General features: G+C 48.9%; 2 protein-coding genes and 1 long non-coding RNA gene across 5 annotated transcripts; 1 reads left to right on the top strand and 2 right to left on the bottom strand.

Annotated features, from left to right (window-relative positions):
• Positions 1-7,623: 7,623 nt before the first annotated feature.
• Positions 7,624-11,468, bottom strand: LOC123100609 (uncharacterized). Of its 3 annotated transcripts, none has more exons than XR_006448443.1 (6): positions 11,133-11,468; positions 10,590-10,692; positions 10,168-10,267; positions 9,676-9,809; positions 8,813-9,507; positions 7,624-8,612 (listed from the first exon to the last, which is right to left on the bottom strand). It is a non-coding gene; the product is annotated as an uncharacterized lncRNA (long non-coding RNA). The 3 variants fall into 3 exon arrangements; XR_006448446.1 differs by having other exon boundaries at positions 9,406-9,544; XR_006448442.1 differs by having other exon boundaries at positions 8,813-9,544.
• Positions 11,469-12,179: 711 nt separating this feature from the next.
• Positions 12,180-14,218, top strand: LOC123148933 (putative polyol transporter 1). The gene is made up of 2 exons (XM_044568459.1): positions 12,180-12,481; positions 12,579-14,218. The coding sequence occupies exons 1-2, from the start codon at positions 12,346-12,348 to the stop codon at positions 14,006-14,008; spliced, it is 1,566 nt and encodes a 521-aa protein (XP_044424394.1). The 5' UTR covers positions 12,180-12,345; the 3' UTR covers positions 14,009-14,218.
• A 7,271-nt stretch (positions 14,219-21,489) lies between these two features.
• LOC123148939 (putative polyol transporter 1) lies at positions 21,490-24,300 on the bottom strand. The gene is made up of 2 exons (XM_044568468.1): positions 24,019-24,300; positions 21,490-23,945 (listed from the first exon to the last, which is right to left on the bottom strand). Exons 1-2 carry the CDS (start codon positions 24,143-24,145, stop codon positions 22,507-22,509), a joined length of 1,566 nt encoding a protein of 521 aa, XP_044424403.1. The 5' UTR covers positions 24,146-24,300; the 3' UTR covers positions 21,490-22,506.
• Between the last annotated feature and the right edge of the window lie 1,753 nt (positions 24,301-26,053).

Consider the following 26,053-nt stretch of genomic DNA (forward strand, 5'->3'; position numbering starts at 1 on the left):
GTACATGCACATTTAAATAAAAAAAGCCTTACTCCTATGGTACAAACGGTATTTCCAAATCTCAGGGTGGGCCATGGCCCACCCTGGCCACCCTCTACCTCCGCCACTGTTTACGGATACCTAACGTAGCTGTACCAGGACGTGTGGGCATATTTACTTTGTGAAACACGCACGGAATAAAGATGAGTAGTACTTGTTGGGCGTGTGGCATGAAGTAATAGTTGCGCCCACACGTGTGGGCAGTTCTAATATTCGCTCGCTCACACACAAATCGTGTGGGATGCCTCCTGCTCACGCCACACACAGTGTGTGGGCGAATATCTAATATGTCACACGTGTGGGCGTTATCAGGACCAAAAATAAACTCACCCCGGATGCGAAGCTGGTCTCTAGTTGCATTTTGTGTGGCCTGCTTCTTTTAAAACAACTTTAAAATATGTTTGCGAATTCAAAAATTATTGGTCAGTTCAAAAACATATTCATGAATTCAAAGTTTATGAATTTTCTAAAATATTCATGAATTCAAAAATGTTCCAAATTTCAGAAACTGTTCGCAGTTCAAAAAATGTTCATGGATCATTAAAAGAGAAAAGAATAGGTCATCCACGCGAAGGTGCCTACCTCCATCATCTAGAGATGCGAGCGCGGAGCTCGTTCAATCCAAGCCTTCCCATACATTCACTCTATTGGCAGACAACAACGTATTATTTTTACTAAATGACCCCCTGAAGGTTCTTATTTCTCCCACTGATCCTCCAAAATACTTATTTCGTCGCCTGACCCTCCCTCCCCTCCTCGTGTCGAACCAGCAGGCGCGAAACTTGCACGCGGCGCCGCCGCCCACGAAGGCGTCGTTGACCATTGAAGACGACCGGCCGTCAGCGTGGCATCCGTCAAACACGCCCAACCGGACGACGCGAGTCAACCGGATGAGCCGGACTTGTACGCATGACCCTGTTATCACGGGGTCAGACCGTCTAATATATCCAAGTACGACGCCATAGTTGCATCCGGCTAACATATCAGATAGTCTGATATGCTCCATTGACACGCTGGGCCATTCGGCGCGATACAAAGGGCAGATCATCCGGAATGTTAGGTTGGCTCGGCTGGGCCGTTGTGGGCCATCGCTGCACGTAGACGCTGGGCCATTCGGCGCGATACACGGGGCAGATGATCCGGCATGTTAGGTTGACGCAGCTGGGCCGTTGTGGTCCATAGTTGCACGTAGCAGCGCCTACTTACTAGGAGTTATACCAAAATAAAAAAATACCTTGCTAGGCGCTTAAAAGTCAGACTGTCCGGCTGTCCATTATTGTGTGATTGTTGTGTGGCTCCACGATGGCATTGGAAGCGTCATATTTAGCCTTCGAACCCCGGTGAAACAATTTGTCATTTCTCCTGCACCGGCCCTCGTCATCCTCTTCCCCGCTGTCGCTCATCCTCATCTTCCTGGCATCGGCGCCGCCACCTACACGCGCCTCTGCCGTGTGGGATTTGTTCTCGATGGCCGATAAGCCGACTCTCCCCAAAGCCAAGGAAGGAGATGGTTGAACAGTACATGAAAGAACTGGAGCAGCAAGTTCGTGCTAAGATTGCCAGAAAGCGGGTTGTTGGCGGCAATCCCATGGAGGGAGGATCCAGCAATCCTTCTGCTCATGTAAGTAATCCCGACAACTTAAATGTACCGTTGGTTGATTTCAAATATGTAGGATCTATCCTTTGTGGGTGGTTACAATTTTTTATTATGCATGTAGCATTACTGATTTAATCATATATTTGTGGGATAGTTTAGATTTAATCTGGGATTCAAATGTCTGGATATGTACGTACTTAATTTAGTATCAGGGTTTTCTAAAGCGCAGAATCCATTCGAAATCAGTAGTAATTAAAATATGTCATTATAGTTGGTATTTGAAATATCCCAACCGCACTTTGGTTCAAATTTTTAGATCTGCCAACGTAGTTGCGTGGCATTTGAACATGCAGTTAGTAGATTCATCAGTTCGTTTGGATATAGTGGGTACTGTATTTCATTTATTCCCACACGCGGTTAGCACATTTATTAGTTCGTTTCGATTGCATAAATGGGTTATCCATGCTGATGTACATATCATTCTCTCTATAGATTGCTTATTCAAGAATTCAATGGTGTATGCAGTTATGAATTGTATTAGTTCATTGGCCTTTAGATTGCTCATTCAGCAAATGGCAGCCGTGCTATGGCGAACCTTGGCGTCGCTGCTGTCGACAATGTCCCGGAGGATAATACTGTAGAAAGAACATGTGTTGCCCCCATATTTGGTTTTGGTAATTGATGACAATCTCTATGGACTAATGGTTGCTTTGAGTTTATTTGAAGGATTTGTCCATAGGCTTTTCTTGAAGTTCATATGTTGGTTTCAAGGAGTTTATGTGTGGACCAAGGTGCTATTCAAGGAGTTATCTAAAGATTGGTCTTTATGCATGGTTTATAAAGACTAAGTCAAGAGTGAATCAAGTTGATCAACACACAAAGCATGCAAGATGTATCGAGAGGGATCAAGTGATCCCATGGTATGGTACGGTAAGCATTATCCATTACGCTTTGTGTACTAGCCCATGATCTACGTGAGAGTACACACAAAGCATACCTCCCCTGCCTCTTCTTAATATAACTAGTCGTGGTTTGGATGCTTCTCATCGTCATCTATTCAACAAGTTTGAGTTTGCTCAATTCAGAGATCATTTGCAGAAGTTGTGGCAGTTTAGGCTTTATTGCATCCTCTGTTTTCTTTGTTGTGTTCCTGAAAGCCTCAAGCGGTAGTACTGCTCTCTAGCGGTAATAGCGCTTGTAAGCGGCAGTACCGCGGCCCTGTGTCGCGCGCAGTATCGCTGCTTCTGAGGATACAATTTTTTGTGTCGAGTTTCGTGGTAGTAGAGCGGTAGTAGCGAGCAGTAGTACCTCTTATAAGCGGTAGTACCTCTCCAAGCAGTTGTACCTCTTATAAGCGACACTACCTCTTATAAGCGGTACTACCTCTCCCCCAAGCTGTACTAGTTCTCTGGCAAAACTACAGCTCGTGTTTTTCTGTCTTGTTGGGCTGTTTTGACTGTGCTAAGCGGTAGTACCGCTCCTTCAAGCATTAGTACTGCTTGTGCACGACCTGGGTGCATAACGGTTGGATTTGGGGGTGCTTATGAAATAGGTCTTCTTCCCCAATGAACCTTATCCTTTGAGCTCGTGTTTTACCTCCATTGTTGACCTTCTCCGAGCTTGCTATCTCTCAATCCCTCCAATGATTCTTACTAGTTCTTGAGGGAAAATAGAGAGGAGATCTAGATCTAAGTTTCCACCACTCAGTTTCTCCTCTATGTGAGGGGAACCCCTTGGATCTAGATCTTGGAGTTCTTCGTGTTCTCTTCTTCGTTCTTCCTCGAGATCAGGCGAGCTAAACCCTAGGTTGATGAGGTGTTGAATGTAGCTCTAGCCCTAAAGACTAAACCCTTCGGTTTATATAGACACCGATAGGGTTAGGGTTACAAGAGGTCAATGACGATGAAGGAAAGACCACGCCAAATCTTGACTTGGGGGGCACACCACGGCTCCGAAGATCTTCTATCTAGACACGGGTTCGCGCTCTAGCCTGGCTCCATAACAGCCCATCAGTCCGGCCCATAAGCAATGTCCGGCAGCCCGAGGACCCCTTAATCCAGGACTCCCTCAGATGCAATAATCCAGTTTAATTTTTTAGTTAACTTGGGACAGGAGAACAAATTCAATTATATTTGAACACCTAGACATATTCAGTTAGCTGAATAATTCAGTTAACTTTGGACAACAACACAAATTGAGTAAACCGTAATGATCCACATAAATTTAAACACCTGGACATATTTGCAACGATACAGTTTAATTTCTGAGCAGGTCGATAGGGATTTGGTGGGATGGAGAGGGATGACGTATTCGACACCTCCGATGATGATGAGGAGGTGAAGCCGTCTACTGGAGAAAGATGGCGAGGCATGCTCTTCTAGCAGGAATGAATTGATCATTGACTCAGATAACGATTAGTTCTGGTGATATATGTAGTGATGATGTTGAACTGTGCAGTAGATGATCTATGTCGTAGTAGTGTTGAAGTGATGTATGTAGTAGTGATGAACCGTTTGGCCATTTAGTGATGATGCATGAGGAGATGTGGTGGAACGACCATCACTAAGGTTGCCCACAATATATACAACCATTTGGGAGGTGAGAGTTATTGAAGAGAGCCTCGATGGACTGAAAGTCAACCCACATGCCAAATAAGCTAGTCTTTCATGATTGACTTCATGTTAGGTCTGTGTGCGGACTTTTTGTGATTCCAAGTTCAATGTGTTTCTTCTTCATGTTAGGTTACCTTTGCGTGTTCACTAGCGGACGATAAAGATGGGGACTTGGAGATGCCTTGTCAGGGAGATCGAGGCCGTCGACCGGGTGGCGGCCTCCCAGGGGAGCGCTCGTGTATTGGCCAAGATAGCGGCCGCCTGCGAAGAGAGAGCTCGTGCAGCCGTCGAGAGGGCGGCCGTCTGCGTGTAGAGCGCCCATGCAACGTCCGAGAGAGTGGCTGCATCAGCTGAGAGAGCTCATGCAACCGTAGACATCTTGAGGGCCGCCATTGACGCGGTCGGCGCCACGACGGCTCCTCCACGAGATTGACGAGTGCGAGATGGAGTTGGTTGTTACTATGAATCTTGTCCGCCTAACATTTGCCATTGGTTGAAAGCCCTCCCTAACATGAGTGCATTAGACACGCTGGATGGCCTGATATACAATTTGCACTTTCATTTCTTGTTTTTCCTAGGCATGTGGAGTGTGATATTTGTATCTTCACATGGGAAGTGTTTAAGAGCGTAATGGATGAATCTTCCATCCACCTCGCACACACCTTATTTCTAGCTAGTTATGTCTGATAGCTGAAACCGTAATTAGTCAAAAAGTTAACATGTGGAGGCAAGAAAGGAAAGAAGTTAACACGTACGTGTTGCACGCCTTGGGTAAGCGGAGCAAGCAAGGCAGTAAACCGCTGCTGCTGCTGCGCCAAATGGATAAAATCATCCTCTACAAAGGTGAATTTCTCGATCTATCACCCGCAAAATAATAATAATAATAATAATAATCTCAATCTACCGCTTCCATCGCCTCCATCTCCTTTCCTATGCTCAAAGTTACCTCTGAATGCCATATATGTGGTCTGATCTTAGGCAGATCTGGCGGATGATCCTGATTAGTATATTGTAAATAAGTGGCAAATCTTGTCCAAGGATCAGATATCCGGGGAAGGTGGTCAGCCAGCCCTCTCTTCACCGGGTGTTGAGGTGGAAAGTGCACGTCCCACGGCCGTGGGCGTGACGCATGCCGTCTTTAATTGGTGTTTAATTCTGTTGTTTTCTTTTCGCGGTGGAGTACCGGAGAAGGGTAAAGAGGAGGAGACCTTCACTTTTTTTTCTTAACATAGTAGAGACGCAAATCGCTATATATCATCTTGAGAGATTCCGAAGTCACTGTAGGTCTCTCATAGTCGACAGAACGTCTTCTACCACTGAACGCATGTCGTCATAGATTCTGAAAAAAAAATCCAGAAAAAATGCAAGCAAGGACTTGAATTTCGATGGGCCGGGGCATGTTGGTTCACAGACCTTCACTCGTTTGATGTGGCTCGCGGCCTAATTAAACTTTTCGGGTGGTGTTGGGGTGTGCGTTGATTATCAACATGTAACTTCATTCCTTTTTGCCCGGTGAAGAATGTCGTTTCCTGTAGCTGTAGCTGCCGTCCGTAGTGCACGTCACATTCGTGAAGGCCAGTAGTAGCTGCTGGCCTGACTGGCTGTAGTGCACGTCACGGCCGTGGACGTGACGCATGTGGTTTTCAAAACTGTTGCCGCCTTGATGTTGCAGTGGGCGTGAGGAGGAGATGTGCTTGAAGAAGGTGGAGGAGATCTTGACAGCCGCATGTCCCAGCTCAAACTTGTGTCTTTTTGCGCGTGTTCCTGTTAGAGACGCTGGTCATTGACATTGCCAGTGACTTAGTCCCAACTCAGATGTGGGAGAGGGCTAGGATCATCTTATAAGGAAGAGCGTCACACTCCCTTCAGACTAGTCTTTTAGGTGCTCTTTGCTTGTAGTGATGTGTCTGATGCGCACGAAAAACGTCCGAACATATGCCGGAGGTTGGAAGCTGGGTCTGAGACGCTAATAATTCCTTTGTGTGTTGGGTGGTCCCTCTACTGCTGGTTTGGTGCTCTAGGCGTTTGGTGTTGGTGGGCTGGAGCGTTGCCAATGCCACCCCACTGCTGAGCAATAATGCTTCATCTACGTAAAGCGTTACGAAAGCTTACGTAACTTGACTAAACTAAATCCTCTCTCCCCTGATTTTAACCGGGGGTGGGCCCTTTTCTCCCCTCTCTCCAATCCCAGCACACCATGTCGCTGTTTACGTTACTTTACATTTGTGTTTTAAGTAGATGTAGCATTACTGCACTGCTGAGTGTGGGTGGTTGTAGTTTCGTTGTTTTTAGTCCTTGTTGCTTCTCATGCACAGTGGTACGGTGTCCCCATTATGCTTGACTGTGGCCGAGATGCCTATTCTGTTTCCTCTAAAAAAGGAGCGGAGCAGCTGTTTTCTCTAAAAAGAGGGTATCAATCGATTCGCCGCCTTGACTGATTGCCGTAACTAACTGTAAACCAGTTTACGCTTTCTGTAACAAGCTGTAAGTGGTAAAGTATCTATTCCACTATAAGCTGTACGGCAGTGTCGAGGTGGTTAAGCAAGCAAGCAAGCATCTGTGTGGCTCAAGCTTCGTGCAGACTATTCCCTTCCTTGATTGATTGGCTGTCAGAATGGGATCTCAGATATCCCGAAAATCTTGTCTTAAATTTATCTACACTAGTAAGCTTACACGTGAAAATTCACGTATATAGAAAAAAATTCAATCATAGTAGCCAAAATTATTACCAACGAATTTGTAATTGAAGTTAAGTTTCAAAAAAGCTAGTATAATTAAGAAAATTACTTTGTAATGTACCTAAGTATTTATGTACAGATTCAAGGAATTTAAATTCACAGCTTCATTCTCTTTGAGCTGCTGTTGGTCGTTCTTCAAACTTATGAATACCAATGAGCTACGTATACATACATTTACACCTTTTCTCTCTCTAAATCCCATTGATGGAACAACGTAACAGAAAACACATCGGTCCTTTTGAGTAAATCAATGTGTCTAGAAGCATATATATATGCCAGTGGGTTAAAATGCGCATTACCATAACCTTAATATCATCATAAGTAACATGAGTACAAAAATAATATAAGCTTAAATGAACTCGTACATAATGAAGGAGATATGCCATGTCCAGTTGTCCACAAGGATCAACATGCTCATTGGGGAAAAAAGAAACCCACTCTGCCCTTTACAAAAAAAGTCATGCCACCTGAGATACAACACCGTTAATATTTCCTCCTCAAGCATATGGGTGGCCTGCCTACACAAATCATCAAGATTGGTACTGCTTTGCCAGTAACCTTGTGGCAATATCTGGTGAGTATGGTTTTCTTGAACACCAAGGGGCATGGATCTCCAATACGTTGCAATAGATGTGATCTATCTTGTGCCTCATTTGAATGAAAGGAATATAAAAATTGTCAATAAAACTATGTAGGAGTGAAATTCAGCACAACCAAAAAGTGTTAATCACTCACACAATTAAGCAATACTGAAAACTTTTACTTGGATTGGGTTGAAAACTTTTACTTGGATTGGGTTTCTCTATTAGCTGCAAACCTTAAGATTACATAAGATCCTTACATTACAAACAAGGGGAGATTTTCAACAAGCTATTGACAATTGATCTGTAACGTTAGCAAGGTAGATCTCGATCCCAAAGCCATGCCATTGAGACATGTATTGACATATACTTGGTGAAGAGAACTCTGCTGTCATATGTAAATTTACCTGTCCTCCCAATCTATCAAATGGCATCTAAAGTGTGCAAGAATATTATCCCCAGAGCTATAATATTACTGGCATGCTAAATAAAAAGGCAGTGCTCTTGCATGTTGTTGGCCTTGCTGCATGGATGGAAGCATGTCTATCTTCTAATTTATTTGCAATATTTAAAATTTAAATTTACACAGATAGGTTAGAACATCATTCCTATAGGACATGAGGTGTTGCAAAGGCACAAGGATTCACAACAGTGATTATATGAGGAGTAAAAAAGCATTTAGGCTACATCTAGAGCTATCTATGTATGTCCAAATTTTCATCCAGCAATGGTGAGTACAAAGATACACATAATATGAATCAATTGTACTCCCTCCGTCCCATAATATAAGATCGTATTACATCCAATTTTTGAGCAAAATGAGTGCAATAAGATATTATATTATGGGACGGAGGGAGTACTTCCATTTGGACGCTGAAGATAACTGCCAAATACTTAAAAAGAAATTTGGAATAGGGGGAACCCGTTCAGTCAAGTCCAGAATTCAGCAAGAACTGCACAATGTTCACAAATGTACTGGATCACACTTCACTGAAGCCTGCTCCTTGACTGATTTATGTGCACATAGCCACGTAGTGAAATGCATCTGGAAGCAGCAGAAATGTTAAACAAAATAGACGAAGGAGCAGAAGCCCCGATCTTTTCCCAGAAATAGAATGAGAGTATGTAGATTCAGAATTTTAGATTAAGGAACATTGACCAGAGGAAGGATCAGCAGTACAGAACCAAAGTAATGAATAACTTATGGTAAATTTGTAAGGGTCATTTGAAACCAAAGTATTGCACCTGATCTACTTCTGACGAATACCACAAAATCATGAAAGCTCCTCAACAGCACCGTAAACCAACTGATAGAGAAGCAAAGGAGATGACCAATCGTTCAGGAGGCAGGTAGCAATGATGGCTCACATGGATTTTGTATTTTGCATTGAAGGGGATGAATTTGCTCATCACCATAGTTAAAGGTAGTTTCAGATGATCATGATTTCTGTATTCATTAACATGGCATACAGAAATTAGCAAAATCAATGAAAATGGAAGAAATTAGCAAAATCAATGTTATTGGTGGACAGAGATTTTTCTTTAAGATGTAGATCTCAAAGTAAAAGGGCAGCCCCAGTGCATGTAGCTCCCGCTTGCGCAGGGTCTGGGGAAGGGTCCGACCACTTTGGGTCTATTGTACGCAGCCTTTCCCTACATTTCTGTAAGATGTAGATCTCAAAGTAAACAAAGTAAATAATCATGTCCAACAAACGATAGACAGGCTACTCATTACATGAACCAGGTGTAGAGAGCTACTTGTAGAAACAAGTAATAATGACAAAGTGCAACCAATTCTTCTATCTTTATGTAACTATGCGTCAATAGGCTCAATATACCTCACTTGTAGCTGAAGTGAAGATCGATTCTGGATCAATGCAAGCTTCCGGGTATCTCCACAGTAGCAATATCATAAGCTTCTGGGTTGTTGCACTTGCTCCCTTGATATAGTTGAAGCAAGAAAAAATATTCAGTAAACTGAAATGAAAAAATTTTATAAGTAGAGAACCATCATCATCGTCAATAGGTCAGAAAGAGAAGCGCCCTCACCGCCCAACCACTTTGTGGTCGCTGCAGCGAACGAAGTGAGTAATATGGTCGTGTTGTACCTCAGGCAGTAGGGGGACAGTGTTGAGGGAGTGGAGGTGCTCAGGTGGTCTCCTTGCATCATTATCTTCCGTCTAAAATTGATGCAGTTGGGCTCAAATAGATCGGCGCGGTGTCACGCTCGGCAGCAATACCTCTGTATATCAGCAACCTCGACGGTGGTACAGAAAGAAAAGAAGCAGAAGCATCAATTTTTTTTGTGGAAGGATCATATACTGGGAAATCCCGTTAACATGAGAAAATACTTGTGTATTAGTACAACATGATAGTATTGTAAGTTTGTAACTCCTTGTATAATGAATATTTCAGAGATTTTTCTTTAAGATGTAGATCTCAAAAGTAAACAAAGTAAATAATCATGTCCAACAACCATAGATAGACTACTCGTTACAGGAACCAGATGTAGAGAGCTACTTGTAGAAACAAGTAATAATGACAAAGTGCAACCAATTCTTCTATCTTTATGTAACTATGCATCAATAGGCTCAATATACCTCACTTGTAGCTGAAGTGAAGATCGATTCTGGATATGCAAGCTTCCGGGTATCTCCACAGTAACAATATCATAAGCTTCTGGGTTGTTTCACTTGCTCCCTTGATATAGTTCAAGCAAGAAAAATATTCAGTAAACTGAAATGAAAACATTTTTAAAAGTAGAGGGGCTTGGTGCCAAGCATTTCAAATAAAACTAACATCTCTAGGACCGTCTTCTCAAAAAATAGAAATGGAAGACCAGGTAAATTTTGCAACAGTCTCTACTTTTATGAAGAGTCAACTGACTATCATAATTTTTGGAAGGGCTATGACTATCACACTCATGAACAAAAAGATACAATACATCATTGGGAAAATGGCATACTAAGTGCATATTGCGAGAAAAGATATATATAGAGTGGCTAAACTCTCCCACACTCACCTTATCTTATAACCTGAAGGCACATATCAGCATACCCAAGCTTCTTTTTAGACTTATTCCATTCATAGTTGGTAGCTGCTTACCCATTGTTCTAGAAAATTCACTGATAACAGGAACAACAATGATTACATTGCATCAAAGAAACAAAAAAAAATGCAGCCAAGTAATTCTGGCATGGTACTACCTCACTATTCAACATGCTTTTGTATCAATCTACACTTGTGCCCCGCCCCACTAAAAATCCTTTGTAAACCACCACTTAAATCTAGGGTTGGGATAAAGATGAAATGTCGAATATAATCCCCCAACAGCAATATACACATGTGAATTCTAGCTGCAAAATTGAGTTGACTGGTGATGTAATCGGATTTTTGGATGAGTCAAGTTTCTTAAACATGTTTATGGTACAACACTTTTGACAAATGTATCCATCTACCATTACCAAACTTAAGACCTCAAAACAAGGTTTTGCTAAGAGAAACAAGATCTGAATTTCGTAATATGAGAATAGAAATTTGCAAGAGAAAGAAGCCGAAAACTTACAAATAGAAGGGGAAGGGCCGGTAGCTGGAGGAGCAGTACTACGGAGAGTCGGAGCAGCTGAGGAGGCCGTGCTCATGGTGGTATTCCGTGCAGCGGCGACCACGGCGGTTGGTGAGCAGCATGGGCATCCATGCATGATGTGCTCCACTGCTCCTCCCCACGGCGTAGTGCCCAATTGGTCATTAGAGATTATATACACAGGAAGGTGAAAAAGGAGAGATGTTGAAGGAAAGGAATAGTCACGGGATTTGAGGAGATGATTAGGAAATTGTTTTGGAAGACTATTAGGAAGCTTACAATGACGTCTGAAGCTTCCTTTTGCTTTTGCTATTTGGGCCAGCCAAATCTCACGCAAAACTGATAAGAACCGGGCATGTGTTAGTTAATATCCAGAACCTGTTTATTTGGTGGTCGGGTGCCGCGGCGCGGCGGCTCCTGCGGCGACCCGCGGCGAAGGGTGCGGCGGCTCGGCGGCTCCGCGGCTCGGCGGCTCCCGCGGCGTAGGGGTGCGGCGGCTCAGCGGCTCCCGCGGCGACGGCGGGGCAGCGAACGGCGCGGGGAGGATGGGCGTGCGGAGGGCCCGCCCGTGCTGTGGTGTCCGTTGGGGGGGGGGGGGGGGAGAGGGGGAGGGGTCGTGCGGGCGTTGCGAGGAGGAGGAGAGGGGAGAGGTCGTGCGGGCGTGCGTTTTGGGAGTGGTTTTTTTTTCAGCGGCGGTGCAGGTTAGCGAGGATGGATGGATCAATGGCTTAATGCGTGGCTTGGTGTGTTAAACACGGGAGGATTATGGGCCATCGGATATTGTAGATGAACGGATAAAATTGCTTGGATCTGCCCTTTTCTTTCTTTTATAGGGGTAGTAGATATAGATGTATTTATTCACATTTTAGTATAGATACATACGTATCTAGATAAATCTAAAACAATAATTTTGGGACGGAGCGAGGGGAGATGATGCATGCGTCCAATCCAATCATCTGAAAGGATCACGCGCGCGCATATATTCCCTTCCCGGGCCTCCCACTCCCACTCCCACTCCATCCGCATCCTCTTCTCTTATTTTAGTTATCATCGATCACATCCACCTTCTTCTTCCCCAACACGCCTTGCGATCACTGCGTATATAAAGGTAGCAACGGAGGTAGGGAGCACCACCGGGCAACGCAACAGATACGGCGCTTCCATTCGCTGGTCAAGGAACAAGGGTCGATCGGCGATGGCTTCTGCTGCGCTCCCGGTCCCGGAGGCGGCGGCGGCGGCGGCTCCGGTCCAGCCCAAGAAGAAGAGCAATTTCAAGTACGCCTGCACCTGCGCCCTCTCCGCTTCCATGGCCACCATCGTCCTCGGCTACGGTACGCGTCAAGCCAATGGCATCTTCTTTCTTCCTTTCCTTTCGCCATGCGTGCATAATTAATTATTAATTCTGCTCGCTCCGACCGGCCACTCCAGACGTCGGGGTGATGAGCGGCGCGTCGCTCTACATCAAGGAGGACCTGCGCCTGACGGACGTGCAGGTGGAGATCATGATGGGCATCCTCAGCGTCTACGCGCTCCTCGGCTCCTTCGCCGGCGCCAGGACCTCCGACTGGATCGGCCGCCGCTACACCGTCATCATCGCCGCCGCCATCTTCTTCGCCGGCTCCCTGCTCATGGGCTTCGCCGTCAACTACGTCATGTTCATGTTCGGCCGCTTCGTCTGCGGCATGGGCGTCGGCTTCGCCATCATGGTCGCGCCCGTCTACACCGCCGAGGTCGCCCCGGCCTCCACCCGCGGCCTCCTCACCTCCTTCACCGAGGTCTTCATCAACGTCGGCATCCTCCTCGGCTACGTCTCCAACTTCGCCTTCGCGCGCCTCCCGCACCACATCAACTGGCGCATCATGCTCGGCATCGGCGCCGTCCCCTCGGCCTTGCTCGCGCTCATGGTGCTCGGCATGCCGGAGTCGCCCCGGTGGCTCGTCATGAAGGGCCGCCTCGCGGACGCCAGGGTCGTGCTCGAGAAGACCTCCGACACGCCAGAGGAGGCCGTGGAGCGCCTTGACCAAATCAAGGCTGCCGCCGGCATCCCCCACGACCTTGACGGCGACGTGGTCGCCGTGCCCAAGAGAAAAGGCGGCAACGAGAAGCAGGTGTGGAAGGAGCTCATCTTTTCGCCCACCCCGGTCATGCGCCGCATACTGCTCGCGGCGCTCGGCGTCCATTTCTTCCAGCAGGCGACTGGCTCCGACTCGGTCGTGCTCTACAGCCCACGCGTGTTCAAGAGCGCCGGCATTACCGGCGACAACCACCTGCTCGGCGTCACCTGCGCCATGGGGGTCACCAAGACCCTCTTCATCCTCTTGGCCACCTTCCAAATCGACCGTGTCGGCCGGCGGCCGCTGCTGCTCACCAGCACCGCCGGCATGCTCGTCTGTCTCATCGGCCTCGGCACGGGCCTCACCGTCGTGGGCCAGCACCCGGACGAGAAGATCACGTGGGCGATCGGCCTCTGCATCGCCTCCACCTTGGCCTACGTGTCCTTCTTTTCCATGGGCCTCGGCCCCATCACCAGCGTCTACGTCTCGGAGGTCTTCCCGCTGCGGGTGCGCGCGCTCGGCTTCGCGCTCGGCGTGGCGTGCAACCGCGTCACGAGCGCCGCCATCTCCATGACCTTCCTCTCATTGTCCAAGGCCATCACCATCGGCGGCAGCTTCTTCCTCTACGCCGGCCTCGCCGCGCTCGGCTGGCTTTTCTTCTACGCCTTCGTCCCGGAGACGCGCGGGCAGCCGCTCGAGGACATAGGCAAGCTTTTCGGCATGAAGGACGCCGCCGTCGAAGACGACGACGACACAGCCACCAAAGACAAGCAGGTGAAAGCAGCTGCCGTGGAGATGAACTAGCTAACGTACGGCCTCGGGAGTGGTTTTCCCACTAACATGCATGCATGCATGCAAGGGACGCATCACCATGCATCCATTGTTGTTTTGAGTTTCGTGCTACTTCTTGGTTTTTCTTAGTCGGTAGTGATGGAGTAGCCGACGATGTCTACGTAGTTGCATGAGTTTATATGGATTTGAGACGTGATAATTGAGATATCCTGATGTGGATTACGTTATTTGAGAGGTGCCCGGTCAATGTCCGCTGGGTGCGTCCGGGCAGGCGTTTGAGGGACCGGATTTGTGAGGTCCGGCTGTAGATGCTCTTAAGGAGATGTGTTCAATAATGATATGCGGTGTGATCTTAAGGAGATCTGGTGGATGATCCTGATTACTCTAAGACTAGCGACAGCGGGAGTAACTTCAGCAGTAACACCAAGTCCAACTCAGCAAATTTTGCTTATGTGGCAATGAGTTAATGAGGAGAGAGGTAGTTATAGTAACTTAGCTAGTTGTTGAGTTTTTTTTTTTTGAGTATCAATACAGACACAAGCGCTCATATACACGCGCATACACTCACCCTTATGAAGGCACACACGCATCGTCATTTTGAGATTTACGAAGTCACCGTAGACGCCTCGTCATCGACGGGAACGTCTCCTCTCACTAAAAACGCATCGCCGGAAATCCTGAAATAAATCCAGGAATAATGCGAGCACCAGGATTTAAACCCTGGTGGGTTAGGGATACCACTGTCCACCTAACCAACTCAACCAAAGATTGATTCGCTGCAGTTGAGTTTGTTGTAATGCATATCACACGGCCGTGGAAAGAAAGAAAAGAGAGAGGAGAGACGTTTTCTTCCTGGAGTGAGGTGGCTCGCAGCCAAAACTTTGGGGGGGGGGGGGGGGGGTATGTTGATGGCTACGTTGCTATGGTGCACGTCACGGCCGTCGCCGTTACGCATGTGCTTTTCAAAACTGTTGCCACCTTGATGTCGCAGTGAAGAACTCAAGGGCCCTGCCTCTGCTGCCGGAGAAGCAATCGTGCATTCGTTAAAAAAAGAAGGTGGAGAAGATCTTCAAGGTGGGTCGCAGGTCGCGGCTTAGAATTGTTTCCTTTTGCGTTCCTGCTCCGGCGTGACTTTGTTTCCTTTTGGGTGTTGGGTTGGGTGGTCCCTGTGCAACGAAGGCGAGTACTCCATCCGTTCAAAAAACTTGTCTCTTAAATGAATGTAATCTAGCAGTAATTCGGTGCTAGATACATTCATTTGGGGGAACAAACTTGGGACAAGCTTCTTCCGACAGAGAGGGTATGTACACTAGACCACAACCATCCTCACATATATACTTTATTGTTGCCTTTAAGAGCATCTAGCATCTACAGTCAGGCGCCCCAGACTGGTCTCAAACGCTCGGATGTCCCGCCCGGTCGCCGACCAGTCATGGAATTTCGACACAGACAGGCGCCTCAAACAGGTCTCAAGCGTTCGGACCGATCGGCACTCGTCACATTCAATCCAAATATGAGGCGGATACGGCGAAGCCCAGCGCGTCCGCCACGTTGGACTGGCGGCGGGGTCCCATGCGAAATCACCCAAAAACACGCCGGTCTGAAGCTTGTCTCTTCCGTCGGACCGATGTCGCTGCGCGGCACCACTCCGCTGGGCCACGTAGTGACTAGCACAGCGGCGTACGTGCTCTAGTTTTCAACTACCTGCGTTGCCTAGCCTGCAGTGCCAGCCGGGCGTTGGAAGCCAAAGACGATGGTGTGTGCATGCATGGTCGCTCCTCATCAGAGCATCTCCAACAGCCGTGCTAAACTAGCGCTGCGCCGTAAAATAGGCCTTTTTAGCGCGCGCGCAACGCGGCGGCTCGCTCCAGCGGGCGCGCAAAAACGGGTTGGGCGCGCGGTTAAAAACACTTATCCGCGCGGTGTATTTGGAGCGCCAGCTACAGCGCGCGGCACACTCGAGCGCTCGCGCCCGCACTCTCTCCCTCTCCTTGTCCTACGCCCCACGCGCGCCGGCGCCGGCGCCCTGCCCCCCCGCCATGGACGCGCACACCGGCGCCCCGCTCACCCCGCTGTACATCCGCGACCCCCCCCCCCCGGCCGCCGCCGCCGCCGGAAACCCTAGCGCGGCGAGCGCTGGCGTCGCCACCGCCGGAGCTCCGCCGAGCGTCGGCCTCGCGCGCAGCCTCTTCTTGCCGCCGCGGATGACTATGGCGCCGGCGCCATCCCGTGCCGCCGCCGCACCGTCGAAGAAGGTACCCAATGCGGCGCGGGTGAAGAAGGGCAAAACATCCGCGAAGAAGAACAAGGCGGCGGACGGCTCCGGCATGGCGAGGGGGAAAAAGCTTGCAGGGCGTTCGACGGCTGCGGCGGCTACCGAAGCGCCGGCGAGCTCACTCGTTGAGCCGGCCGCCGACGCGCACCACGTGTTCGACGAAATGCCCCCAAGGTGAAAAAAATTCCAAGTATTTTTTTCTTCTTATTTGTTCAATGCATCATCATTTTACATATAGATAGCTTATTTGCATTGTTCAAAAAAATTGTAGTCTCAACGATGATGCATACATGTCCACTATGGGTGTTGGGTCCAACAATTCGCATTGGTCTCAAACCAATGACATCCATTTCGTAGACCATGAGTTTGAGGTGGACGAGGAGGGTGAGGGAATTGTCGAGGCGCCGAGAGGAAGAGCGGGCAATTACTCCACCACCGATGACAAGTTACTATGCAACACTTATTTGCATGTGTCGAAGGATCCATCCATTGGAGGTGATCAAAGTAGAGACGCGTATTGGGGGCGAATGACAAAACACTTTAATGCTCACAACAAGAGTGGAATTTACCGCTCCAAGAGATCACTTCGGTCCCGATGGTCGACAATCAACTCGGATTGTCAAAAGTGGGCGGCCGCGCAAAAGTCGGTGGACAAGATTAACCCAAGTGGCACAAATGAGGATGATCGAGTAAGTGGCATCTCATATATGTTCATCATACTTGTTTTTGGTGACCGAAGTGCTAACTTGTTTTGTTTTTCTTGTAGTACAACATTGCACAAAACTTGTTCAAAGTAGAGACAAGGACAACCAAGAAGGGGAAGATCAAGAAAGGCAGGATCTTTACCTTGCCTCATTGCTATGAAGTGTTAAAGGATGATGAGAAATGGAAGAAGCGTGATGGTTTGGAGGATTTGCATTTGAGCAACAAACGGAAGCGAGCAATTGAGATGAATGATGATGATGAGGAGGAGGATGCATCAAGTGATGACGGCAAGAGAAGCCCCACACCCAACTCGGTTTCATACTCGAAGCCAAAACGACCGGATGGGTGCAAGAAAGACAAAACCGAAAAGAAGAAGAAGAAAGGAGATGATGAGCTCAAAAATGCTATGGAAGCTATTGTGAAGGCAAGGGTCGAAGCGAATGAGGTGAGGAAAATGGCAAGGAACCAAGATGCCGTGGCCGAGGAGAGGAGGTTGGCGGCCGAGGAGAGAAGGGTGGCGGCCGAGGAGAGAAAGGTGACTTTGGAGGAGAGGAAAGTGAGCAACGAGGAGCGAGCTAAGTTGTTGGAATGGGAGAAGCACTTGTTCTTCATGGACACATCTAACCTCAATGCGGCGCAAAAGGAGTATGTCAATCTTGCCCAACAAGAAGTCTTGATCCGAAAAAGAGCCTTGGTTCGTGCAATGGGTGGCGATGGCCTCGGCGCCATGGGAGGCATGGGTGGCTTCGGCGCCATGGGAGGCGGTGGCCTCGGCGCCATAGGAGGCATGGGTGGCCTCGGCGCCATGGGAGGCATTGGTGGCTTTGGAGGCATGGGAGGCATGGGTGCACCTCCGGCCGCCATGGGAGGCATGGGTGGCTTTGGAGCACCCTCCGACGCTATGGCCGCCATGGGAGGCATGAGTTTTGCTTCTCTCATGGGAGGCATGGGTGCACCTCCGGCCGCCATGGCTTCTCACACACATTCCCATGAAGATGCCGTTGAAGATCTTGCCAACACCGTCGGAGCTTCACATGATGCGATGCGTGATGCGGTGCGTGATGAGGATAGGGAGAAAGGTTCATCTTCGGAGGCGGAAGAGTCGTCTTCGGAAGAGGACGAAGACGAAGAAGAGGAAGATGAAGATGAAGCTTGATGTGTCTTTCATGTCTTGAACTTTTAGTTTGCATTTGAACTTGGTTGAATGAACTTGTGGGCATGATTTTGATGAACTTGTGGGCATGAACTTTTATTCATCAACTTGTTTGTGTCAAATTTTACATGTTCATTTTTGTTCAAAATATCCATATATGCAAAATGCCCGGCGAATCGCGCGCGCTGCATTTCAGCGCGGCTGCTGGAGCCAGCGCAGGCGGGCGCGCAAAACCAGCCGCAGCGCGCGCGCTAACAGATTTTTTACGCGCGGCGCTTTAGCGCGGCTGTTGGAGATGCTCTCAGTGCTGTATGTTGGGTGTGGCTGTGGTGTGATGCCCGGCCCCATACCATACGGGCATGCACGTCAAGATCGTAGACCTTGCACTCCATAATCTCGCGGGCACGCACGTCAGCATCCAAGAGGCGCTCCCAATTCCCGCCTCCATGAGCTTAAGACGTACTACAGTACGTCGGGTTCCGCCGGCAGCCACAACACTCAGCTCCGCCGCCTTGAACATTTTATTTTAAGTGGACGTCCACGACATTTTGGTGGGCGGCATGCATGCGTGGGATAAGTGGATTAATGGCTCCTCCAAATTAAGCTTGAGAGTCCGTCTAGCTTAACCTTTAATCTCTCAGCTGGCGCATCAAATCAGAGAAACAAGTGGAGGAGATCGTTGAGATTAGAGAAAGAGTATTTATCCCCTTGCCTTGATTGATTGTCTGCCACCGCGCGTTGCTCGATCGATTGCCACCATCCACATCACATTGCGTCCGTCTGAATCGCATTCCCGGGCCTCCCACTCGATCGGCATCCTCTTTATCTTGCGCTCTCTCGTCCCAAGCCTTCCTCCCCGGTACGGAAATCAACCTCCGCTCTAATCAGATTCTGCCAACTAATCACGGCATCTCCAAAAAGGGTCTCTAGAAACGCAGCCCTGCCCAAAAGACTGCCAATCATTCGGGGGCAACAACACATCTCCAACAACAATGTCTTGCCTGAAAGTATCTTTTTTCAATACGGTACATACGTATACGCTTGTACATACACACATATGCTCATCACTATGAATGCGTGCACGCGCGCACACACCCACTACCCCTAGATTGAGCACCTCCCAAAGACCAAGATGACACATCATATTAAGATTGACAAAGCCGTCGCAAACGCCTTCGTAGTATACAAGAACGTCTTTTTTGACTGAATGCGCGTTGTTGAAGGCCTAAAATAAATTCATACAAATGCAAGCATCAATGTTAAGTTTAGAGCTTGAATCCTCGTGGGTCGGGATATCATATTTAAGTTTAGAACTTGAATCCTCGATGCTCCCCCCCCCCCCCTTGACCACGGGGAGGACCACCCGAGCCACTGCCGATGGGAGGTTGCCCTGCATTCTGTGGGCATAGGGGTGGGCGCGTGCTGCATAGAACCTGCCCAGTTCTGCGACGGGAGAGCGACCTGATGAGGTGGCGGCGCATGCCGCGGAGCCGCGCCGGGCATTGGCGGCGCCGCCTTTGGCTTCGGCTGTGCAGGATTGGGGGGCGGGCCAGCGCCCCAACATGCCATGGCTGCCCTGGGTCGAATCCTCGCCGCTCTTCCGTGCGTAAGCCGCGGGAACCCGGGCACAGCTATCCGGCGAACCCTAGCTGCCTCCGACGTGCGATAGGAGAAACACGAGACGTCGGGTCTAGTCGATCCCCTCGTCGACTCGACCCATGCAAGTCCCGTTCAGCGACGATAACCCGATCGGTCTCCTGGCTGTGGAGCTGGGCCTCATACCCAGTCCAAGCCAGGCCCAACTCGGCGTCGCGATTCACCGGCCCGTCACGGCCGAAGAGAGCGTTCAAACGACGCGCCCGCTCCTCCGTGATCCCGATCTCCGGCATGACCAGCGTTGACGCATGCAACTGTGTAAATGGCTGAAGCTCCAACGGGGCATTGCATGTGTAGGTGCAGCTCCGAAATAGGTCAGATTATCGAACGGGTGAATAATTGTTTATGGTAAAGATATCATTTGAATTTCTCAAATTTCTCATCCTTAACAAGAAGCACTATGAACCGGAAGTACTAAGCCAAAAAATATTATGACGAAAGGATATGATATAATAACAAACAATAATTGGGAATGCTGCTTTGCTACTCACTTCTGCCATGAAACAGAGAGCACAATCACATGCTGCTGCTTTGCTACTCACTTCAATCTCTCTGGGATAATCTCATGATGCTCGTCCCTTCGGCTCCCAACAACTTTACAATCTTTGGGAAGGTGTTCGCCTTGACAAGGTGTTATTTCGAACATTTGGAAGAGACGGAATGCAATGGCTTTCACGAATGACCTTCAAGATCTTAACTCCACTCTCACAAGATGCGCTGTGATGTTATGCTATGGTCCAATTGCTGCAACTCCATTCCAATGCAGTCTTTACTTAGAGACTGGAGCACTATGTTGTACCATCTACTAGCTATGAGATTGTAACCGTTGTTTCTTTTTCACTCTTCTTCCTCTTTAATTTCTTTCATCCACTAGACTATTGTACTATGCTGAACTCTTTGACTCATTTGAAATATAGTTCAGGCAGGTGTAAGCCCACCGTGCTCCCTGTAAAGAAAAACCAATGATTCGAAAACAAAGGTGCAAGATTCATCACAAGGAACCTAGCCATTTGAGTTATGCTCAGTTTGCGGTGTGAAAACCGATTTGGCACAGCGGGTTGTATCTTTTTGTTTTGACACCTAGTCGAAATGGCAGTGTGCCCCTACGTTCTTATTAGGAAGAAAAATGTTGGCCCAGTTGATATGAAAAACTAGACCGAAAACCACACAACAACATGATTGATTATGGAATAATCATGCGAAACCACTGATAGCAAACACGATCTATCCCTAACGGGAACTAGACCCACCACTACTTGCACACTGAAGGCCAATACAATATCACTGGCATCGCCCCCATTAGGACAAGGCCTTCGTTGTTAAGCTTCATGCACTAGCCAACGCAATCAAAAGTCTGAATTGATGAAAAGGGCTAAGCAATCCACATATACACTTCAACACTTGCCCATGGCTCCCCCAAGTGCTCACACCACCACCCCATGAAACCCCGTGGGAGGGAATTCGGTTGCACCAGAAGCCGTCACAACCTAGATCCAGACAACCATGATCTGATCTCAGGGTGAACTCTTCGGCGACACTAGCTCCAAGAAGGATAAAGACGCCCATGTACGCCTTGGTCGTCGTTCGCCCAACGTCTAGGAAACTCACCTCAACGATCGTCTTGGAAAGAGGCTCGGCCATCGACAAACTCCACAGTCAAGCCCGAGGTGACAATGGCTGACCATGGGAGGTAAACAGAGAGTTGCCGCCCCGATGCCTCGCCACAACACCACACACACACACACACATCACCACTGAATTCAAAAAAGCATGATTGCCAGATTTAATGAGAACGTGTTATTTAGTTTATTACACCCATAAACAAGCCCAACGAAAATCAGGTCTGTAAACATCGGTTATCCAACCTTGAAGTCTCACTGCACCTACTCGCGGGCAGACTTCAACTCGTGGATCCAGAAGGCCAACGCGACTATTCCTGGACACTGGCACATAATGTCAAAAAAAGGAATTATAGGACGATTTAACCAAAAATATTTCTTATTAAAATGCCATGAGATAAGGTCATCCATCATGTCAAGTGCTAATGGGATATTTATGATACATGGAGCATCAGTGGGCCAAAATATCTCATGTATGGCATTTTCTTTAGCTAATATGATGTCTACAGTCTATCCCATTGATCCTGTCTTGAAACGATTCTCTTGAAATTTATCACAGTTTCTCGAGTACCGGAAAAACTCGGCACACCAGGAGAAAAACAATTTTATCATTTGCGGGGTAACCCGTACCCGTATGGCACAATAGGAGAAAAGCAAATTTACCATTTGCGGGATATCCGGTATGGCACAGCAGGAGAAAGACAAGTTTACCACTTTCGGGTTATGTCGTGGATGTATCCGCCGTCTGATGCTTTGAGATTCGTGTTATATCTTTTGGGTTTGGCAAAATTTTGTTTCGTTTCAAAGTGTTACATTAGGCTTCTCACTGGTTTCAACATGTATCAAAATAATTTATCCTGCAGCATTGTATACCAGTATATCCAATCTGAGACCAGCACTCTTTTTTTTTAGGGTGAGACCAGCACTCTTATTGACGAAACCTTTTGATACACTTGGATAAAAGAAAAACACAATGAAACATCCTGAAAACAAGACAAATTTTGCCCAAAAAGGAAGTAGCACGAAGCTGAAAGCAAGGGTAGATCGGTGGATCCATACCTTGCACGTACGACAGAAAAACCACTCTCCGTTCAACTGCTAATTAATTCATCTCCACAGCAGCTGCTTTCACCTGCTTGTCTTTGGTGGCTGCAGTGTGGTGGTGGTCGTCGTCTTCGACGGCGGCGTCCTTCATGCCGAAAAGCTTGCCTATGTCCTCGAGCGGCTGCCCGCGCGTCTCGGGAACGAAGGCGTAGAAGAAGAGCCAGCCGAGCGCGGCGAGGCCGGCGTAGAGGAAGAAGCTGCCGCCGATGGTGATGGCCTTGGACAGGGAGAGGAAGGTCATGGAGATGGCGGCGCTGGTGACGCGGTTGCAGGCGACGCCGAGGGCGAAGCCGAGCGCGCGCACCCGGAGCGGGAAGACCTCGGAGACGTAGACGCTGGTGATGGGGCCGAGGCCCATGGAGAAGAAGGAGACGTAGGCCAAGGTGGAGGCGATGCAGAGGCCGATCGCCCACGTGATCTTCTCGTCCGGGTGCTGGCCCACGACGGTGAGGCCCGTGCCGAGGCCGATGAGACAGACGAGCATGCCGGCGGTGCTGGTGAGCAGCAGCGGCCGCCGGCCGACACGGTCGATCTGGAAGGTGGCCAAGAGGATGAAGAGGGTCTTGGTGACCCCCATGGCGCACGTGACGCCGAGCAGGTGGTTGTCGCCGGTGATGCCGGCGCTCTTGAACACGCGTGGGCTGTAGAGCACGACCGAGTCGGAGCCGGTGGCCTGCTGGAAGAAATGGACGCCGAGCGCGGCGAGCAGTATGCGGCGCATGACCGGGGTGGGCGAAAAGATGAGCTCCTTCCACACCTGCTTCTCGTTGCCGCCTTTTCTCTTGGGCACGGCGACCACGTCGCCGTCGAGGTCGTGGGGGATGCCGGCGGCAGCCTTGATTTGGTCAAGGCGCTCGACGGCTTCCTCTGGCGTGTCGGAGGTCTTCTCCAGCACGACCCTGGCGTCGGCGAGGCGGCCTTTCATGACGAGCCAGCGGGGCGACTCCGGCATGCCGAGCACCATGAGCGCGAGCAAGGCCGAGGGGACGGCGCCCACGCCGAGCATGATGCGCCAGTTGATGTGGTGCGGGAGGCGCGCGAAGGCGTAGTTGGAGACGTAGCCGAGGAGGATGCCGACGTTGATGAAGACCTCGGTGAAAGAGGTGAGGAGGCCGCGGGTGGATGCCGGGGCGACCTCGGCGGTGTAGACGGGCGCGACCATGATGGCGAAGCCGACGCCCATGCCGCAGACGAAGCGGCCGAGCATGAACATGAGGTAGTCGACGGCGAAGCCCATGAGCAGGGAGCCGACGAAGAAGATGGCGGCGGCGATGATGACGGTGTAGCGGCGGCCGATCCAGTCGGAGGTCCTGGCGCCGGCGAAGGAGCCGAGGAGCGCGTAGACGCTGAGGATGCCCATCATGATCTCCACCTGCACGTCCGTGAGGCGCAGGTCCTCCTTGATGTAGAGCGACGCGCCGCTCATCACCCCGACGTCTGGAGAACCAATTTATTTAGTAATAATGCATGGCGAAAGGATGAAAGAAGATGCCATTGCGTTGACACGTACCGTAGCCGAGGACGACGGTGGCCATGGAAGCGGAGAGGGCGCAGGTGCAGGCGTACTTGAAGTTGCCCTTCTTCTTGGGCTGGACCGCCGCCGCCGCCGCCGCCTCCGGGAGCGCAGCAGAAGCCATCCTAGGTACTTCTCAGTGAAGTGCCGTACGTGTTGTGTTGCCCGGTGGTGCTCCCTCCGTTGCCTCCATTATATACGCAGCGCACTGGAGGCGTGCTGGGGAAGAAGAAGGTGGATGCGATTGGTGATAATTAAATTAAAACAAGAGGACGCCGATGGAGGGAGTGGGAGGCGGGGAATATATGCGCGTGCGTGATCCTTTGAGATGATATGGACGCACGGTCATCGGTCCTTTGTCCGATCCCCTGCTTCTGACAGCCAATCAATCAATCAAGGCAGCAGGAATAGTTTGAACTTTGAAGGAAGCTTGAGCTAGACAGATGCCATCCACACCTAAGAGTGGAATAGATACTCTCACGTTTACGGGGACAGCCAGGCCTGTTATAGCAAGCGTGTAATTTGTCTTGCAGTTACAGCACTGCACTGCTGGAACCAGCAACGGCATCTCAGCAACAGTCGAGCAGTACAGAGACTAAAAACAACGAAGAAGAGTACGGACTGACACTAGCTAGAGTACAATCACCCACACTCATATCAGCAGTGGGGTGGCAGCAATCCGGCTCCGGCCCACCAACGCCAAACAAACGCCTACAGCGAGAACCAGCACCAAACCAGCACCTAACACACGCGCAAAAAGGAACAAGTTCGAGCTGCGACCCGCGCGACTGTCAAGATCTTCCTCACCGTGACGTGCACTGCAGCCACTAGCACCAGTCCCGAATATGACGTGCACTAGAGCGACTACATACTGATAAAATGAGACGACACTCCTCACGCGGGAGCAGGGACGCAAAAAGGAAGGAAACAAGTTACTTGTAGCCATCAACATACACGCCAACACACCACCCCGCATGTTTAGGCTGAGAGCCACCTCCCTCCAACAACGTCTCCTCTTGACCCTTCTCCGGTGGCATAGCAGGTGCAGGGCCCTCCACTGCCAAAGGAAAGCAATAATAATGGATTTAAAGAAAACATAAACATGTGTCACGCTCACCGAGCCGTGACGTGCACCGGCGTGAGAGCTCAAGAAAATAACTTCAAATATATTTAAAGGTTTCAAAATATATCAGTTCGTTTTTGCTACAAATAAAAATTCTTGCTTCCATCTGAAGGGCTTATGGACCGTTATTGTCCTCGTTGCCCCTTGAGGGCTCAGTGTGACTATCTCGTGCTGAGAAATTTCTTCCATGCCAGCGCGAGATTGCTTCGATATACACAGTAAACTGCACTGAAGAAACAAATGTACGGTGGGCTATTGAAGCTCATTGTCGATACAGTAGAATCATATGTAGCATACTTTGTAAGCTCCCACATGTAAGAAGCATAAAATGATTGCTATCTCAATTGTTCTCATCTGAATAGGAAGCATATAAATTCAAAAACATTAAATAACTACAGGGCTAGGGTAACTAAATACGAAATACTCAAATACATATAGTTTTGCTGATGATTTGGTGATGAACAATAGTGGAAAGAACAATTTGATAGCCAACAACACAATACTCGGTGTAACATGAACATCTACGTGTAACTTGGCACAAAAATTAGTAGAAACAAACTGAGAATCATTTATGTGTGGGGAATAAGGACAGATGATGATGGAAATAGGGGCGATTAACGCAATGCGATACAATTGATCCTGAGAAGGGACTTCAACTTAGGGGAAGGAGCCAGCGCCGCTGCTGGTTCACCCGCTAACGGGTGGTACGTGAAGGAAATATGCCCTAGAGGCAATAATAAAGTTATTATTTATTTCCTTATTTCATGATAAATATTTATTATTCATGCTAGACACGGATCGAGACTGGGATTTGTCACTCCGTATGACGAAGAGGTATCTCTGGGCCCACTCGGTAATGCATCATCATAATGAGCTCAAAGTGACCAAGTGGTTGATCACGGGATCATG

Source organism: Triticum aestivum, chromosome 1B (genome assembly GCF_018294505.1).
Source record: "Triticum aestivum cultivar Chinese Spring chromosome 1B, IWGSC CS RefSeq v2.1, whole genome shotgun sequence".
In the NCBI taxonomy this organism is placed as follows: domain Eukaryota; kingdom Viridiplantae; phylum Streptophyta; class Magnoliopsida; order Poales; family Poaceae; genus Triticum; species Triticum aestivum.

Bases quoted from the DNA above. Each gene is read 5' to 3' on its own strand.
- LOC123148933 (XM_044568459.1), top strand. From the start codon at position 12,346: ATGGCTTCTGCTGCGCTCCCGGTCCCGGAGGCGGCGGCGGCGGCGGCT. The intron at 12,482-12,578 runs GTACGCGTCAAG...CGGCCACTCCAG, and splicing joins CACCATCGTCCTCGGCTACG to ACGTCGGGGTGATGAGCGGC.
- LOC123148939 (XM_044568468.1), bottom strand. From the start codon at position 24,145: ATGGCTTCTGCTGCGCTCCCGGAGGCGGCGGCGGCGGCGGCGGTCCAG. The intron at 23,946-24,018 runs GTACGTGTCAAC...TTGGTTCTCCAG, and splicing joins CACCGTCGTCCTCGGCTACG to ACGTCGGGGTGATGAGCGGC.